The sequence below is a fragment of the Patagioenas fasciata genome, chromosome 5 (genome assembly GCF_037038585.1).
Source record: "Patagioenas fasciata isolate bPatFas1 chromosome 5, bPatFas1.hap1, whole genome shotgun sequence".
NCBI classification, from domain to species: domain Eukaryota; kingdom Metazoa; phylum Chordata; class Aves; order Columbiformes; family Columbidae; genus Patagioenas; species Patagioenas fasciata.
This window is the reverse complement of record NC_092524.1, coordinates 44487106-44505249: the sequence shown is the minus strand read 5'-3', so window position 1 is coordinate 44505249 and position 18144 is coordinate 44487106. Positions and strand designations below refer to the sequence as shown.

The 18144-nt window shown below is 38.3% G+C and overlaps 1 protein-coding gene across 5 annotated transcripts in view; it reads left to right on the top strand.

Annotated features, from left to right (window-relative positions):
* Nucleotides 1–18144, top strand: part of SLC25A21 (solute carrier family 25 member 21) — a 257043-nt gene that overhangs the window by 221327 nt on the left and 17572 nt on the right. For 3 of the 5 annotated variants that reach the window (XM_065839421.2, XM_071809406.1, XM_071809405.1), the window contains 2 exons: nucleotides 8940–9006; nucleotides 15858–15917. In XM_065839421.2, the coding sequence (XP_065695493.1) occupies nucleotides 8940–9006; nucleotides 15858–15917 (127 nt within the window). Of the gene's footprint in view, nucleotides 1–8939; nucleotides 9007–12172; nucleotides 12365–15857; nucleotides 15918–18144 lie in introns of those variants that run through there. The other 2 variants (XM_071809408.1, XM_071809407.1) reach the window with 2 other exon arrangements.

The window sequence follows — 18144 nt, the reverse complement described above, 5'->3', positions numbered from 1 at the left end:
AATTCTCATGTGTTTCAAGTGGTGGTGATTTACATGAATGCACACTTGGTGAAAAAAAGGTAAATGTGCTGTGAAAATAAGTACCTAATATTTAGTACAGGTGTCTAAAGTAGCAGCTATCTGTATAGTAGACACAGGATAGATAAAGAAATACATTTGTGTAATAGAAATTCAGAAGCTAACTTGACTAAGTGTGTCATTGATAGCTTCATATGAGGTTCCTGTAGGGACATGTGTTTAACATTTGCGGTAGGATAATACATATAACATACTTCACAAGAAGAAAAGGCTTTTGGCAAGCAACAGGATATCCAAGCCTGGTTTTCTATGATTGTGTCCAACATCTAATGTCTTTTTAACTTTGTTCCTGTTGCCCCTGAATGACACTCAACCTTCCCTATAGCATAACCTCTTCAACTGGGCAAAAGGTTGTAGACACTGTAATTGAGGGTGAACTACATGTGTGAACTGACTAGTGGCTTGTTGCTCTCAAAATAAATGGCTAATCTGTAAGTCACTTTTTCTCAGCGGTAGGTACTTATTTGTGCTTGCCTTCACTACACTCTCACTAGTTTTCCTGACACTTCTGGGAATTTAAAATCATTTAAATCTCCAAGTAGGTCAACATAAAGATTACTTCACACTAATAGCTATAATCAAGTAATATTGCCCTGTTTTCAGTTGTTTTACTCTCTGTTAGTAATAAATTCACAACATGCTACATATGATGAAATAAAGATACCTTTTTCCTGGTATAAGTGAAACTCTAAGCAAATTTTATTACATTTAGATATACTTTGTTCCTCTTTTTGAACACCCACTCTACTACCAAGCATGCCTTCAAAATTCCTTCCTTTTGTTGAAATAAAAAATTTTGTCAAATCAGAAAGTTGCACATTCATTTAATGTAACCAACTTGGTCATGAAACTCAGGTCTTTTATTTATACTTGAGATAATGCAGAGGTAATGAAAGCATGAAAGTTTTTGTTTCAATTATAAAACAATGTGGGTAAAAGACTTGGATTTGACAGCACTAGAAGAAAGGGAATATTGTGTTCATGCCTTCAATCAGTTTTGTTAGATGCTTAAAGGGAAAATTATGTAAAAGACAGAGGAAGAAAACAACAAACTAAGCAAGATCCCAATTTCAGAATAATTTGGAGAAAATAACTGATTTAGGTTGGTCGTCTTGCCAGGGTGAATGACTCAAGACTTCCAAACAAGAAATGGAAACCAGAAGGATAAAGACTGGAAGAACAAATTGAGAAGATATGATTGACTGTAATGTTTCAAAATCAACTGCTGCAAAGATGAGTTTGGGCTGTTGCCCAGAATACAATTGAATGGTGGTGTTCATTTAGACCCTTAATGCTGAAACCAAATGAGATGTAGCTGTGTTTCTGTTAGAGATTTACTTGTTCTTTCCAGTGTCTCTAGCTGGGGATATGATGTCACATCCTCTGTCTTCTATCACACGCTGCAGTGATTGCTGCTGCTGTTCCACAATTTTTCTGAATGCGAGTTTTCTGAAGGAAAACCTATATCCAGGTGATAATGTCTTTCAAATGTGAAATGTCATCACCATTCACTAGTTGATATGAAAAAATATACTGTGTGTGTGCAAGTAGGCTAACACAGTGTTATTGACCAAGGAAAAGAGAAGTACAAGATCACTGTGTATGTACTTTCTGACTGACAAAGACATTCAAGCTTCTATTAATTTAAAAATTAAGTAAATAGCTCATTGTGCAAAGATTTCAAATAATTGTTGTATCTTCACTGGGCATGATTTGTAGAGCATCCTTTGGAAAATTTGGAAGCAGCTGCTTGTCCTCTACTTCAGGCACAGAAGGTTCTAAAAGAGACTATATTTTATGCAAAAGATTAGTCAGTTGACAATAGCCAGTGGTGAAATGGGATTGTCTTCTCCTTCCTCCTTTTCTTTAGTCTTTTCATCTCACTGACTGTGCTTACTATCCTTTTTTCTGTTTCTATTTCAAATGAGGAAGAAAAAAAACCAACCTAAACCACAGTTCATAATTAAATACCGAGCTAGTTCTTACCATGTTTACTGAATTTCATATTGCATGTATAGATACATATCCTCAAAGTTTTCATGTGTTTTTAAATCTCTAAACTTAATTTGTTCCATAGGTATAGACCTTAACTCCTCCCTGTCAGTCTTTCCTGATGAGGTTTGCCTCCACAGAGAAAATAAGGAGTAAAGCAGTGAAACCCAGTTACAGATCCCTTAAAATTTTAGGGATTTGTGGAGCCGTGAATATAGTTGCTGAGCTCTGCAGATTCTCCTGGTTCATAGTAAAGATTGCCCCAGCAGAAAAGCTTCAATGTTGACCTTACAACTGCAATAAGCAGATCAGCTTGATGTGTCATGTACATTGATATCTTTGCATAAGTATCTTTGCCACAGGGTTGCTGACCTGGTAAAAAGGGGTTTAAACCAGAAACCACAAGGGAGGGAGAGTTACCACAGCTCTGAGGGAGTGATGGATAGGGCTGACAAGCAAGGCACCTGGGATGATGTGAACAACGAGGAACACAAAATGAACAAAACAGTGCTTCAGTGGCTTCACCTCAAGCATTCGCATGTAAGCAAGGAAGCCTCTCTGAAGTGCCTTCACATTAAGACACGCAGTGTGGAATGTAAACACAAGGAATTATAGATCTGTGTGCAGCTGCAGGGGTAGGATCTTGTTGGGTTCCCAGAGAAGTGGTGGATGGCTCGCATGACTAGAATGCTGCAATGGAGGGATACAGACCCTTTTGGAAGGACAGAGCAGGAAGACAAGGAGAGAGCAGCTGAAGTGCATGGAGCTCTGCCTGAGGGTGAATTATGAGTTATGAGTAAAGATTAAAGAGCAGACCAATACTGGTAACTTTGTAGTGGATGTCTACTATGGCTTGCCTGACCAGAAGGAACAAGAGGCCCTCTGCAGATAGCTAGAAGCAGCCTCGTGTTGCCAAACTCTGATTCTTCATGGGGACTTCAACCACCTCCTTACATCCTGGATGGACAACATAGCAGGCCATAAGCAACCCAGGAGATACTGAAGAGCATTAATGATAACTTATTGACACAAGTGAAAGAGGAATCAGTGAGGAGAGGTGGTCTGCTGGACTTCATATTCGCAAATGAGGAAGGTCTCATTGAGGATGTGAAGGTCAAAGGGAGCCTTGGTTGTTGTGACCATTACATGGTGGAGTGCAGGATCCTGAGAGGAGGGAGCAGGGCAAAAAGCAAGATCACAGCCCTGGACTTCAGGAGAACAGACTGTGATCTCTTCAGGAATCTGCTTAGAAGAGTCCCATGGTATAAGGCTCTGGAGGGAAGAGGGGTCCAGGAAAGCTGGATAGTATTCGAGAATCACCTCCACTCTTGAGAAGTCCATCCCAACATGCAGGAAGTCACCCAAAAATGCCAAGACACCTGTGCACTTGAGCAAGGAGCTCCTGGCAAAACTCCACTATAAAAAGGAAGTATAGAGAAGGTGGAAGCAGGGACAGGTAACGTGGGAGGAGCATAGCGACAGTCTGAGCATGCAGAGGCATGGTTAAGGAAGTCAAAGCCCACCTGGAGCTGAATTTGGTGAGAGATGTCAAGGGCAACAAGAAGAGTTTCTTTAATATCTAAGTGGTGAAAGGAAGACTAGGAAAAATGTGGAACTGCTACTGAATGGGGCAAAGTCTCTGGTGACAGGCTACATGGAAAAGGCTGAAATACTGAATGCCTTATTCGTCTCAGTTTTTAGTGGCAAGGCCAGCCTTGAGAAATGCAAAGCTCTGGAGAGAGGGACAAGGTCTGGTATAAGGAAGACTTACCCCTGGTGGAAGTGGATATGGTTAGAGAATACTTAAGCAAACTTGACATACATGAGTCCACGAGCCCCAATGGGATGCACCCACAAGTGCTGAAAGAGTTAGCTGGTGTCATTTCAAGGTCACTCTCAATTATCTTTAAATGATCATGGCATCTGGGAGAGGTACCTGGGGACTGGAGGAAGGCAAATATCACTTCTATCTTCAAAAAGGGTAAGGAGGAGGATCCAGAGAACTACAGGCGGTTCAGCCTCACCTTGATCCATGGAAGGTGATGAAACAACTAAACCTGGAAATAGTTTCCAGGCACACGAAGGACAAGGCAACAACTGGTAACAGTCAGCATGGATTCACAAAGGGTAAGTCATGCTTGACCAACCTTCTATGATGAAATGGCTGGCTTGGTATATGAGGGGAGAGCAGCAGATGTTTCCTACGTAGACTTCAGCAGACTCTTCAACACTGTCTGCCATTAGATTCCCATAGACATAAGTAGGCAGTGACATGAAGTAAAAACTGGCTGAATGGCCAAGCCCAGAGGGTGTTGATCAGTGGTATGAAGTATAGCTGGAGGCCAATAACTAGCGGTGTACCACAGCATTCAAGACTGGATCCAGCTCTGTTCGACATCTTCATTAATGATCTGAATGGGACAGAATGCACCCTCAGCAAGTTTGCTGATGATACAAAACTGCGAGAAGCAGCTGATATACCAGAGGGTTGTACTGCCATTCAGATGGACTTTGACACAATGGAGAAATGATCCGATGGAATCCTCATGAAGTTCAACAAGGGGAAGTGTGAATTTCTACACCTGGGAGGAACAATCCCATGCACCAGTATTATACTGGAGGCCAACCAGTTGGGGAGTAGATCTGCGGAAAAGGACCTGGGGGTCCTTGTGGACACCAAGTTGAACATGAGCCAGCAATGTGCCGTGCAACCAAAAGGGCTACTCATATCCTGGACCATATTAAGAGCAGTGTTGCCAGCAGGTTGAGAAGAGGGATTCTTCCCCTCTGCTCAGCACTCGCAAGGCCACATCTGGAGGGTTGGTCCCAGTTCTGGGCTCTCCGCTACGAGAGAGACATGGACACACTGCCAAGAGTTCAGCAAAGAGCCACTAAGATGATTAAGGAATTGAAGCATCTTTCATTTGAGGAAAAGCTGGAAGAGCTGGGACTGTTATGCCTGCTGGAGAGAAGGCTCAGGGGGCATCTCATCAGTGTGCATGAATACCTAAAGAAAGAGTTCAAAAAGGATGCAGCCAGGCTCTTTTCAGTGGTGCTCTGTGATGGGACCAGAGGCAATGGACACAAGCTGAAACACAAGGAGGTTCATCTGAACAGCAGGAAACATTTTTTCACTGTGACCAAACACTGGCACAGGTTTCCCAGAGAGGTTGTGGGGTCTCTCTCCCTGAAGATATTGAAAAGCTGTCTGGACGTGGCCCTGGGCAACCAACACTAGGTTGTCCTGCCTGAGCATGGGTTTGGACCAGGTGATCTCTAGAGGTCCCTTCCATCTCCAACCCTTCTGTGATTCAGGAACAATGTATACTTGCTTTTCATATTTTCAGTTCCCATTTCTCTAGAATTTTCAAACAATCTGCTGCCTGGTCTGCTGATGATCTGAATCACTGATATTTCAACACCAAGCTGTGATAGAATGGTGAATTACTCTTTAGAAATAATTAACAAAGACGACTAGGGATCTGGACCATCTTTCTTATGAGAGACTGAGAGAGCTGGTTTCAGCCTGGAGAAGAGAAGGCTGAGAGGGGATCATATCAATGTTTATAAATAACACAACAAAGGATGTCAAGAGAATGGAACTAGGCTCTTTTCAGTGGTGCCCAATGATAGGATGAGGGGCAATGTACACAGACTGAAGCATAAGAAGTTTCATCTGAATATGAGGAGAAACTTCTTTACTTTGAGGCTGAGCATTGGAACAGGTTGCCCAAAGAGGTTGTGGAGTCTCTTTCTCTGGAGCCATTCAAAACCTGCCTGGACACAATCCTGTGTGATTTGCTCTAGGTGAACCTACTTTAGCAAGTGGGTTGGAGTAGATGACCTCCAGAGGTCCCTTCCAACCAAAACGTTTCTGTGATTCTGTGAACTGCCTCACAAAATTGCTGAGATTGTAGATCTGTTGCTCAAATTTCTGGTATAGCCTTCCAAATTCTCTCTGAAAAGTCTTTGCTGGGGTGCTCAGAGACCATGGGAGTGTTACAAGGCTGATATGTTCAATGGCTGCATACATTTGAGTATGTAAGAAGGCAACCTGAAAAAGCAGCCTACTGCTCTGTAAAGCTAGGTAATGCTGCTGTACATTTTTAGAACTGAATTTTTGCTTTACACTGCATATTTCTCTGCTTATGCATTTCCTGCTAATGAGAAAATCTGGCCCAAATTTGGGTCTCACTTTTTTGCAGTCAGAGCTACACCTGTGAGTAGAGCAGTTGAGCACTTTTCATTTTCCAATTCCCATCATGCTGGAGTACTAGAAATTCCAAATGAGATGCCTATTGTAGATATGCTTACAATGTTTTAGATTGAGCTGAAAGGAAGAAAGTGTTTATAGAGTTCTGTGTTCTTGTAGCTGATCCTACTTGGATCTCAGTTTCAGTTGGAACTCACATTAAACTGTATGAATCACATGCTTAAAGTTATTCAACATTGCAATAGCTTGCTGAATCAGCAAGAATATACTTGTGTGTGTATATGTAGGTATGTATATAAATATGTATACATATGTATGAACTATTAGAGACTAAGACTAGATCTAGTTTATCTGTATTTTATATCCATATCTATAGATATCTATAGTTATATCCATAACTATGTGGATGGAAATAGGTATATGTGTGTATGTATACATATCTATGTTTGGAAAGTGAGACTTTGGGGAAATTCAAACATCTGATGACTCAGCTGAATTCCTGAAATCTCCTACCCAAAGACTTTCAGTGTTTTGTCATGAAATCATCATTGCCTAAAATGCTCAAATTTTCCTTTTATCATGGACTGGAACTCATAACTCGCTTACTTCAGAGGACAGATGAGTGGTATTCCAACTCTGGGGAATCTTACAAAGCCTACATTGTTTTATTTATATTGGAGCAGGTTAAGAGAACTCCAGAGAAACATTAGAAGAAGGATTAAAAAAAAATGGTATAACATTTGTGGTATTTTACTTTCACGTGGGGAATATTGTTTTCCTTTAACATGCACAGGTTAACTGTAGGAGAATCTGTTGATGTGATGACTCTTCCACACCCTGAAAGAATATTCCAATAGGCTGTTTTAGAAAGATGAATCACAACCTTTTAACATCACCACCTTTCAACATCTTAAAAAGACACAAATGCTTTGCTTTAAGAAGTTATTTCCTCTGTAGACAGGATCCTCTTATAGTCCTGAAAGAAGCATATAAACTCTGAAGATGGATAAGCTGTAAGACATACCCTTGTTGGCTGGCAAGATAGCTTTTTGATAATTGCATTAGATGCCTCTCTGAACTCTCCATGTGCACTAACTATGTGTCTGCTAGGGCAGACAAGAATTATGTCTCCTTTTACCTCACCTGGGGATTTTGAGAACTACTTGTTCTTTAAAGCATTCCCAAGACCCAGCATTATGCATCTACATTGGTCTTGTAAGCAGAGCTTAGGCTGCTTGCAAATGCCATGTGTGCTTGTAGCAGGCTATGTATGTGAAGCATTGCAACAAGTGGATCTTTGGCTTCGGGCCAGCTCCAGAAGTCAACAACTATCGTAAACTCTTTCAGTGTTTATGAAGCCAGACAAGAGAAGAGCAAAGACCTGAATGAGTATGGTAGCAAGATATTACCCAAATGTTTTTTCCAAGGTGAAATACATTCATGCTGTTATGGCTCTGTGAATAGCTAACTTGTGCTAAAACTAAGTTGCCAAATAATAATCTATTTTGAGGAATATTTAAAATTAAACTTTAAAAGATTTCTTAACCTAGCATCTGAAGATGAGCATGCAGGTTTTTTTATGCAACTTGCAGAAGTCACGTTTTTTTTTTTCCAAATCTGTGTTTTGTGACTCCAGTTTTTAATATTATCATTTCTAGAAAATTAAAGCAACTGAATAATACTTCCCCTTCATTGTCAAAACTCATCCTCTTCCTTTAAATACAGTTTCTTGCCTACTCAGAAAATAAATCGAATTTTTACTTATTCATTGCTGGCTTTTTTATATCATCTCACCATGTCCTGGTTTTGTTAAAAACAAGTTTCTCTTTTAGTGAATTTTTGCCTGTCAACTAAAGCCTTCATATTAGCTGCATTTTCCTGGAGAACTCAACACATGTTTTGGTTAAACCTAGCAATGGAATGCAAACTTATTGATAAGCACAGATGGACATCTTGCGAGAGGGGCAACGAGAAAACTGATGACCGAGAGACTGACCAATGATGTATAACATTCCATTCACGTGAATACTTCATATAAAAGTGGGAGATCACGAGGATCTCGTCCCTTTTTCCCTTTTTCCCTCATGGCTGACATTAGGAGAGGACCTTGCTGGTCGTCCCTGCGAACTGAGGCCTAGTGAGAGACTGAATCCAGCTCCGGTTGGCTACAGAGTCCAATCCAGGACTTTGGGTGCTGGCTCTGCAGTTGCTGAGACTTACAAGATTGGTTTTGTATATTTTGTATTATTTTCTCTATTCTTATTAGTAGCATTAGTAAAACATCTTTAATTTTTCCAACTCTCTTCTTTCTGTCCTTCTTTCCCTCCCGATCGCCTGTCCTGAGTGGGAAGGGGGGAGAGGGAGGGGCAACAGGGGGAAGTGGGGGGGAGAGGAGGTTAACAACACATCTGCTAGGGTTTGATTGTCACCCCGCAATCCTAACCCTTGACACACCAGCACATAATGGAATTGGTAGCACATTAGTTACTTAGCAAGTAAGTAAGTAGCAAGTAAGCAAAGAGTGTTGTTATTTGTCTGTATGCTTGGAAATGCTGAAATGTTAGTAGCTTTACTCCAAAGTGGAAACAGAATTGGCAGTATGGCAATGATATGTTGCTTATCCATACAAAAATATTTTCTTTTTTTTCTTCAACAGATTGTTTGGCTTCTACAAAGGAATATTTCCTCCCATCTTGGCTGAAACACCCAAAAGGGCAGTGAAGGTAAAAACCCTATACCTCCTCCTTTAAAAATATGAGTAGGGACAGTGGCAGCTGTAAAACATTTATTTCTCCCCCACTGATTGACATTAGAATCTTAAACTTCTTTGGCACATTAATCCTCTGATTTTTACTAGGAAGAAACTTTCATGTTGATAGCACAATAAAAGCTGCTCAATTAAAAGTGTGGGATAAGGCTCTTAAATGCTAGGCTACTTTTGACCTGTATATAAAATGTTACTGAAAAAAAAATTACAATTAGTTTATACAATCAAAATTAATAAAATACTTTAAGTGATACTTTAGCCTCATAATTACCTCTAGTTTAGTAATTTTGTTTGACTAAAAATGCTTAGCAACTTGCAAAACAACTAATAGCTTAATAAATTAACACAAGAAGCCAATAAAGAAGCCACTCCTAATAAATCCTCAGTAATTTGAAGTACCATATCTGTAGATTTGAAGTGTTGCCCAGAGTTTCCTTGTACTCCAAAGAGCACACTACTCCATACACTTACTTTTTTACAGATTGAACATAGTAATGGGTACAACTATTCATCATGTAAAGAACACTTCACTCCAGCTCTCTTACAGTTGAAATAGATGCTAGCCTGTCAAAGTGTATTTGCTGTCAAATGTAATACGTGATTTTCTTTTATTATCCTTTATGTTGATTTTTAGAGCATTGTTTTAGTAGCATTCCTAAGCAAAATACATCAATACATCATTTTTTTTTAGGTAAACCATGTAACCTTTGTCATTAAAACCTCATAATTAAGCATCTCCTCTTAAAGTTCTAAAATTATCAAAGCATCCGTTGTGTTTCAAGCAAATGTTTCTTCGTCTTTTACTTCAGAACTTTGAAGTTTCATGTAGTTACACCAAATGTGTCTAAAAGCAGTTATTATACAGAAAGTCTTGATTTTCCTTTCTGTTTTTTTTTGTTTCTTTCTAAAAGGGCTGCATATGATTCTGGTCCTTAGTCTGCAATTAATCATTCACATTCCAATTCCTTTACAGAGGAATAATATTTGTATAAAGTGACAGGATGTGACCTTGTAACAGAATCCTAAAAGAGTTCTGGTAATGTCATCTTCTTGTTTACATTGGCATTTTAGAAACAAACAACATTTGTCACCTATCTCAAAATTATTTAATACAACTAAGAAAACTGAAGGTCTATTTAGTAGCAAAGTGGAAGTAAAGAATATATGGATGATATTTAGAAGATTCCTAATAATTCATTTTCTTTGGGCTGTGATGTTTTCTCTGTCTTTCCGTTTCATTTCATTTGAAACAGGTTGAAGTCAACCTGATCATGCTTTCTGGATTCCAGCATGTATTTAGTTAAAATACAAACCCAGGTTTGATTTCTCTCCTACCAACCTGAGTAATTTAAAAATCTTGAATCACTTTTTCTTACTCAAATTGACTAAATTGGTTTAAATTCCACAATATTCAAAATAATTATAGAATAATAGAAAGATTTAAACAGAGAGGGATCTCTAGAAGTCATCTGGTGAGACTTCTGCTCAAAGCAGGGCTGACTTCATGGCTAGGCCATGTTGCTTGGATACTTTTTCTAGTCGAGTTCTGAAAATCTTCAAGGAGGAAGATTGCAGCCTCTCTGCAGTTAGAAGCCAGTCATGAGTGGTGCTGCCTAGGGCTCAGTATTGGGGCCAGTTCTGTTTAATATCTTTATAAATGATCTGGATGAGGGGATCAAGTGCACCCTCAGTAACTTGCAGATCACACCAAGTTGGGTAGGAGTGTTGATCTGCTGGAAGGTAGGAAGGCTCTACAGAGGAATCTGGACTTGCTGGATTAGTGGACTGAGACCAGTTACATGAGGTTCAACAAGACCAAGTGCCGGGTCCTGCACTTGGGTCACAACTCCATGCAATGTACAGATTTGGGGAAGAGTGGCTGGAAAGCTGTCTGAGGGAAAGGGACCTGGGGGTGTGACAGCTGGCTGAACATGAGCCAGCAATGTGCCCAGGTGACCAAGAAGGCAAACAGATTCCTGTCTTGTATCAGAAATAGTGTGGCCAGCACCAGTGGACTACTGTGGTCAGTTTTGGCCATTCACTACAGGAAAGGCACTGAGGTGCTGGAGAGAATTCAGAGAAGGGCAACAAAGCTGGTAAGCAGTCTAGAACACAAGTCTTATGAGGAGCAGCTGAAGGAACTGGGGTTGTTTAGCCTGGAGAAAAGGAGGCTGAGGGGAGACCTTATCACACTCTACAACTATTTGAAAGGAGGTTGGAGCACGGTCGGTGTTGGTCTCTTCTCTCAAGTAATAGGATGAGAAGAAATGACCTCAAGTTGCTCCAGGGGAGGTTTGGATTGGATATTAGTAAAAATTTCTTCACGGAAAGGGTTGTCAGACATTGGAACAGATTGCCCAGAGAAGCAGCTGAGTCACCATCCATGGAGATGTTTAAAAGATGTGTAGATGTGGCATTTAGGGACATGGTTTAGTGGTGGGCTTGGCAATGCTGGGTTAACTGTTGGACTTGGTGATCTTTCCAACCTAAATTATTCTGTTATTCTATGTTTCTAATTTCTTACATCCAGAGTGGAGTTTGCATCATGCTTTGACGTGAAGAGAATATAGCTTGGCTCATATTTCCACTAGCCTTATTTGGATATGACCCAAACAGAAAATTCACTGCTTCTTTTGACTCACTCTCCACCTGTTATTCTTTGAATACTTTTCCTCATTTTAATAGGCCCTCAGATGCCCCTTGTCCACTGACAAACTGACTAGTGAGATTTAGAGGAAGACTATGTCCATGGCTATGGTTTTGAGACTTGTGAAAGCACAAAAGTTAGAGAGGCAGCTTCTAGGTTCCAGCAACCTTAGTTTGTGTTTGTAATTAACTTCTTTTGAAAACTCCCAGTTATAGTGTCTTTTACATCTCATAAAAGTGAATAGAGAAGGGACAAGGGAGATTCTGTACTAAGAAGACATGTACTTGTGCTACTGGAATAGTGTATTTATCTGGTGTGGATATTTGCAGACAAAAATAAATCTTCTAAAATAAAGTTATTTAGCCCTGGCTATTCAGACAAGTGTTAAAGATACAGCTTAACTTTTAGTCAACTATGTTCTCATGCCTGTCTTGCTCTTTCTTTTTTTCTCTCTCTTTATTTCCCTTCTAAAAAGAAAGCTGGTATTTCTGGAAGACGAAGAGTCAAAGTTTATAACTTTATGCTAGATTGAACTTGGAGGAAAGAAGTGATGATGCCAATACAATGGTTAACAGATGAACTTTTGGGGCAAATTTATATTGTTCATGTGTTCCCAGATATCTTGTTTCAAACATATATTTTTACCTTAGAGTTATTGAGACATCTGGTAAGTACTTTGGCTATTTTTTGTGTAACTTGAATTAAAGTGTATCTTTGCCAGATGGACAATATTGTACACAACAGCATGTTTTAAATGCACTTATTCTGAGTTTTATTTTGTGCAAAGCTATTAACTTAATAGAACTGTAGAGAAAAAGACAAATTGTAGTGTGTTTTTAAAAAAATTTTGGGTGGATGTACATTATATAAATCCATGTGACATAGCTAGGTACTTTTTTTGCAAAATTGTATGTATACTAGCCACTCTAGTACACTCAGCAACATTTATACTGAGTTTTATTGCTATTGATTTGTTTTCTGTAAAAAATGATGTAAAGCATAGTTACTATTAAGTAGTTAGTTTATTTATGACTCTAGGAAGTTATTGATTTTAAGGTAACGTTTTTAAGATCAAAAAATTACTAGGTAATGGATTTCTGCCTTTATTCCAACCATTTTACAGATCTGTAACACCATGGAAAACATTAAGGAATACCAGAGATTCCATTAAAGGTTAGGAGGGTAACAATGAGTAGAAAAATGCTAGAGAGGGAATAAAGCATGCTTTAACACAATAAGAAATTAATTTAGTTCAGGGAAGTAACTCACCCACCTACAATTGACACTTTCTCAGAGACTTCCTTTTACCTTTAAAATATCTTCAGTTATCTAAAAAGGTAGACCTACAGTGTAAGTAACACTTCTGTCTTTTCTGGTTATTGGCAACACCAGTACAACAATTTTAAACATATTTGCAGGAGGCTTGCAACATTAGTGTTCAATCTATACTACTATTCAGAGGGCAGTTAAAATCTGGGCCTCAGTTCTGGGACCTCTTCTGCAAAATGAGATAATAATCCCTGCTGAGGATAAAAAAAAAAGATAGTATCTATTCACTAGCCAGAGCATCAGTCCTTCAGTTTTCAGAATTTAATATCTTAATTTTGTATTATGTATACCTATTTCCTCTTGCATTTTAGTTGTGGTGGCATTATTGATGCATTAACACCCAGTTCTCTGATAATTTCAGTGTGATTCTAGTCACTTTTTCATTCGAAGCAGGTCTTGATTGAAAAATGTTGTTGATTTTGTCATAGAACAGGGTTCTAAAGAAGTTAAAAAGACAATGCGGTGCTTATTACTTGAGTTTCTGTACAAGTGATCTATGGAAAAGCTGTTTTGTTCTGATAGGTCTAGGGTAACTGAACCCTGAGGGGCTGAGCCTGTCTTCCTTGGCTGAGGCCCAGCACAGTTCACCCAGTCTTTCTGTTTTGTCTGAAAAACTCTATTCCCTTATGTTTCTTAAGATTCCCACATGTCCATTGACCTCATTTCCCATTGTCTTCCCCTCATGGTGAAGCATTTTGCTTGTTACGTGCATAGGTATGATCATGACCTCATGTGTGGGAGCAAAATGCACAGACTTTCAGAGGACCCCACCTTCATTTGAATCAGCTTCCTCTAAACTAATCAACTGTTGCAGGTCAACTTTGGAAAGTAACCAGGAAAGTCGGAAGTTCTAGTTACATACCTTTACTACACAGAGATGTGACAGCTCTTGTTCTGGTAGGTGTCCTCCTGCACTGATGCAGTCTTGGTGAAGCTGTGACAATTTTTTTTTGTTAGGACTCATAATACTGAACGTGCCCTGTAAAAACCACTTTCCTTTTGCGCGCAAAGTCGTGAATACTTCTTGGACAGATTACAAAACTCACAAATAGTGAGCTGTAGTTACAGACCTTGTGCTGTTCCATGAGTGAGAATTGCATGAAACAACACCTCCAATATCTTTGGTTTTGCCTGGAATTCAGATATCTAGTCTTTATAACCTGCAAGATTTTCTGTTATCCTTGTTCTTCATTCTAGAAGATGGTTTTCACTGCCCTCAGAATTATCTTATGTGGCATCAACCTGAAGTGCTTATTCAGTGGCTTCATCAACATATTTACAGAATATGAATTTGAAACAACATGGGTTTTGAGGAAATTTTCTGTATGTGGAAACACTGGACTGGGAAGGATCTCTTAGGTCAGCAAGTCTAGACCCCTGCTGTTCTGTAATCTCATTCATAAACATACCAAACTCTCCCTTACAAGTAATTAAGATTTTTCCCCATTATTCTTATTGGAAGATTGTTTCAGGAACCCATTCCTCTGATTGTGAGAAAGCTTCGTCAGATTTCAAGCCACATTCTATTTATGAGTAGTTTTTATTTTTATACCCAGTGACTTTATGTTACATATCTTTCCATTGTTTGTTTTTCACCTCTTGCACCATTTCTTTTCCTAGACTAAACAAGGCAAGTGTTTATTCTCCTTCAGTCTTCATTCTTAGAAAAAAAAAATCTTTAGGTTCTCCTTATGGTCCTGTTAACCCTCTTTCTAATATCCTGTAGTCTGAGTTCATCTTTGTTGAACACAGATGTGTGGCCAGGATAGTGTGGTGCATTTCAATTTTTTCAATTTTTTTCATTTTTTTCAATTTCAAGAATTTGTAAAATGTCACAAATACCCTTTCTTTAGAGTATACATGGACAGATGCATCTTAGCCTCTGTGTCCAGAGACAAGGAAATAGGTGGTGAAAGTCGGTCTGTGTATTTCAATGGACAGCTTCTTACTGACTTCAGTGTGGCCAGGCTTATTCTCAACACTGCTCTTAGAAGAACAAAGCTGTTAATTTATTCCACTTTGATTTTTAGAAGACTTCACAAAAAGCACTCTGAAAATTAATGGATTTGGGTGGCAAGAAGTGTTAGGTTGTGAAGTGAGGCATTTACAGATGGTTGCCTTTTTCCATGTTGATGCAGGTGAAAGTGAGCTTCTCATTTCTTTCTTGCAGTTCAAATACAAAAGAGTACAGCTTTCAAAACTCATCCTCTAAGGAATCATGAATGCTCAGACCTTTTGAGCACCTCTGGCTGAAAGCAGACAATTGGGTGGAAGATTCATTTGTAAAAAGCAAAAAGTAAAAGAAATATGTCTGTTGACAGTAAGCAATTATAAAAATCTACAAAGTTTCCAACTTCAAAATCTGCAACTACATCTCTCTGATGCAAAGTAAACTAATATCTAAGAAATGTGAAAGTGATTGCAGTACATTATATTAAAGAGGTGAAGGTGATTTCTTGGGAGTTATAATAGTATCTGCTGCTGCATTTACACCAGTATATGCAAATTAGATGCTAGAGAAAAATGTATAAATTAAAAACATTAACTGTGTATTGTAAGTTAACTCCTAGGTAAAACACTAATTGTATTTGCGCTGGTATTATGTATGGTACAGCAATAAAACCAGTTCTGAAGCCTAATTGTCTACTATTGCACATCTAACACTGCTACAGAGAGTGTGAAACAGAAGTGGTTTATGTTTATTTTGCAGAACTGTGCACAGTTACACAGGATATGAGGTAGTGAAGCTCCACTGTAGTTTGGTTTTGCTCATTTGCACAAGTAACTCATATTTTTTTTCAACGCAATTTCAGTCTAACTTTTATTTACAGTTTTTCACCTTCGAACAATACAAGAAGCTACTAGGATATGCATCATTACCACCAGGACTGGTATGTATGGAAAGAAAACTTCGTGTTCTGATTTAATATGTGTATACTGAGCAGTACCATCCTTCTCCTCCCATAGAAGGAGCCCAGAATAAAAGGGGTCAGTTCAACCAACAGTTTTTCAGAACAAACTTGTCCCTTGAAAACAATGAGAACACAATTTATCAAAAGTATAGTTACATTAACTTTTATATCAAATGTCTTCAAAATAGTTCCCTAGAATGTCATAACATTTGTTAACATGGCTAGTGAAAGTCACCATGAGGTCTGTGTGCAGCTTGACATTCTTTATTCTTGCAAAATAATTTTTGAAAATTTGAACATTATCAATTTTGATTTATCCATGTGATAGTGACTAGATACCTCAACCAGGTATCAAAGTAGTATTCTACAAGGCACAATGCAACTATAACAAAAATATAGACCTCAGTCTTATTCTAAAGACTTTATAACAGAAACAAACTCTTGATAGGAAACTGCTACCTCCTTCAAAGTCAATGTCAAACTCTCTTACACATCAGTGGAGTCAGGATTTTGTCTCAAGAACTTAATTTTTAAAAACAAAATACAGAACATACATACACACAAAAATGTTTTAATGCTGAGTTGTAGCTTATATATGTTGTCCGCATTCTCACAGATAGGGCTTAATCCTGCTATCATACTGTTTGGAATAAATGGGTTTTTTTAAAGAATTACTGCTTTCTGTGGTGTAAGAATGTAAGTAATAGTGAATATATGTTTTCACAATAATGACATCACAACTGTAGGACACAGTTGATATCCCTGTAGCTGCACTATAAATGTTTTGTTAATCAATGTTTCCCAGTACTGGTCATGATATTCTGTTCAGAAAAATCTTGGAAAAGGGTACACATACCTTCTGTGGGAGATGCTGATCAGTTTTCCCCAAAATCATAAGATTTTAAGGTCATTTTTAACTAACAAATTGTTTCTTTCGTGAAAATTTTCAGTAAGTTCTTATTCAATATTTCTACTTTAATCTGTTGCTTCCTTCCAGTTTACTTATTTTGACGTTTGTTAAACATTTTTTTCTCTGTAGATGTTCCTGCATTTTTCTTATAATTATAAATATATCAAAATATTAAGCAAGTCTAAAAAGGTGAATTATCTAGAAGAGGATATATACCCTCTTTGTATGTTAAATAACAAACAGTAAAATCCTGAATAGTATTATAACTTTCTTGGTCAACTTTCTTGGAATTCATTTTATAGTTTTGACTCTCAAGAGGGAGGTTTGTGATGACTGAAGGAAATACATAAAATCTCGTCTTGTAGGGACAAATAACCATCCACACCATGTGGACCAAAATGACATTAAAAAAAAAAAAAAAAAAAGAAGATGTTTGCTTTATCATTGTTTCAGATTCTTTCAAACAGTGTTCCTCCCATTTACCTTCCATTGCAGCAATTGAATGGTCATGGAAGTATCTTAACAAGTTTAAAGGAAATTTCATCTTCCTTTTAATTATTCCACTGACCCTATAGTTGTTTACAGTATCTCCTATTTTATCTTGAGTTTTTTTTTTCAGCAGGCTCTTTTCTTCCTTAGATATAAAAAGAGAAACTGATATTTGCTCTCTAGTGAGTGGAAAGAACACAGTTTAAGGTTGCATGGTACACCATCACTTTTTTTAGGAGGAAAATATGCTGGAAACTTGTAAAAAAGCAATAGCCGATGAAAAACTGCTCTGATTCATAGGGCAGATGCAGCAACCATCAGACACCTCTGACATTTTTAGTGCAATTCTGTTACCATAGAGGCATTTTTGCCCCTAGATAGCCATGGTAATAAGGGAAAAAGAAGACTGAGAGGGTCTAAGCTCGGCAGAATGCTTCTAGGTGCCTCAACAGACCTCATATCAAGACATTTATTGTTAAAAGAGGAATACATACATTAGCAACAACTTCCTGCTGACTTCAGTCTCATGGTTGATGGTGAAAGGGATAGGTTATGTTACCATCTCATATTGGAAAAGCAGATTTGTTGGTAACACAGTGTTCTGCAAAGGCACTAAGGCTGGAGCTTGCCTCTACCCTCCTAATTTACCATTCTCTTTCTTGTGCTCTCAAGAGTCTCTGCTCAAATTCCTCTGTATTTAATAAGTTATTTTTCTCACTATTGTTTTTTTCTTACCATTGATTTCCTTGAATTTCAGCAAATGTACTCAATATTTACTCAGTATTTTAGTCCTGGAATTCTTTTCAG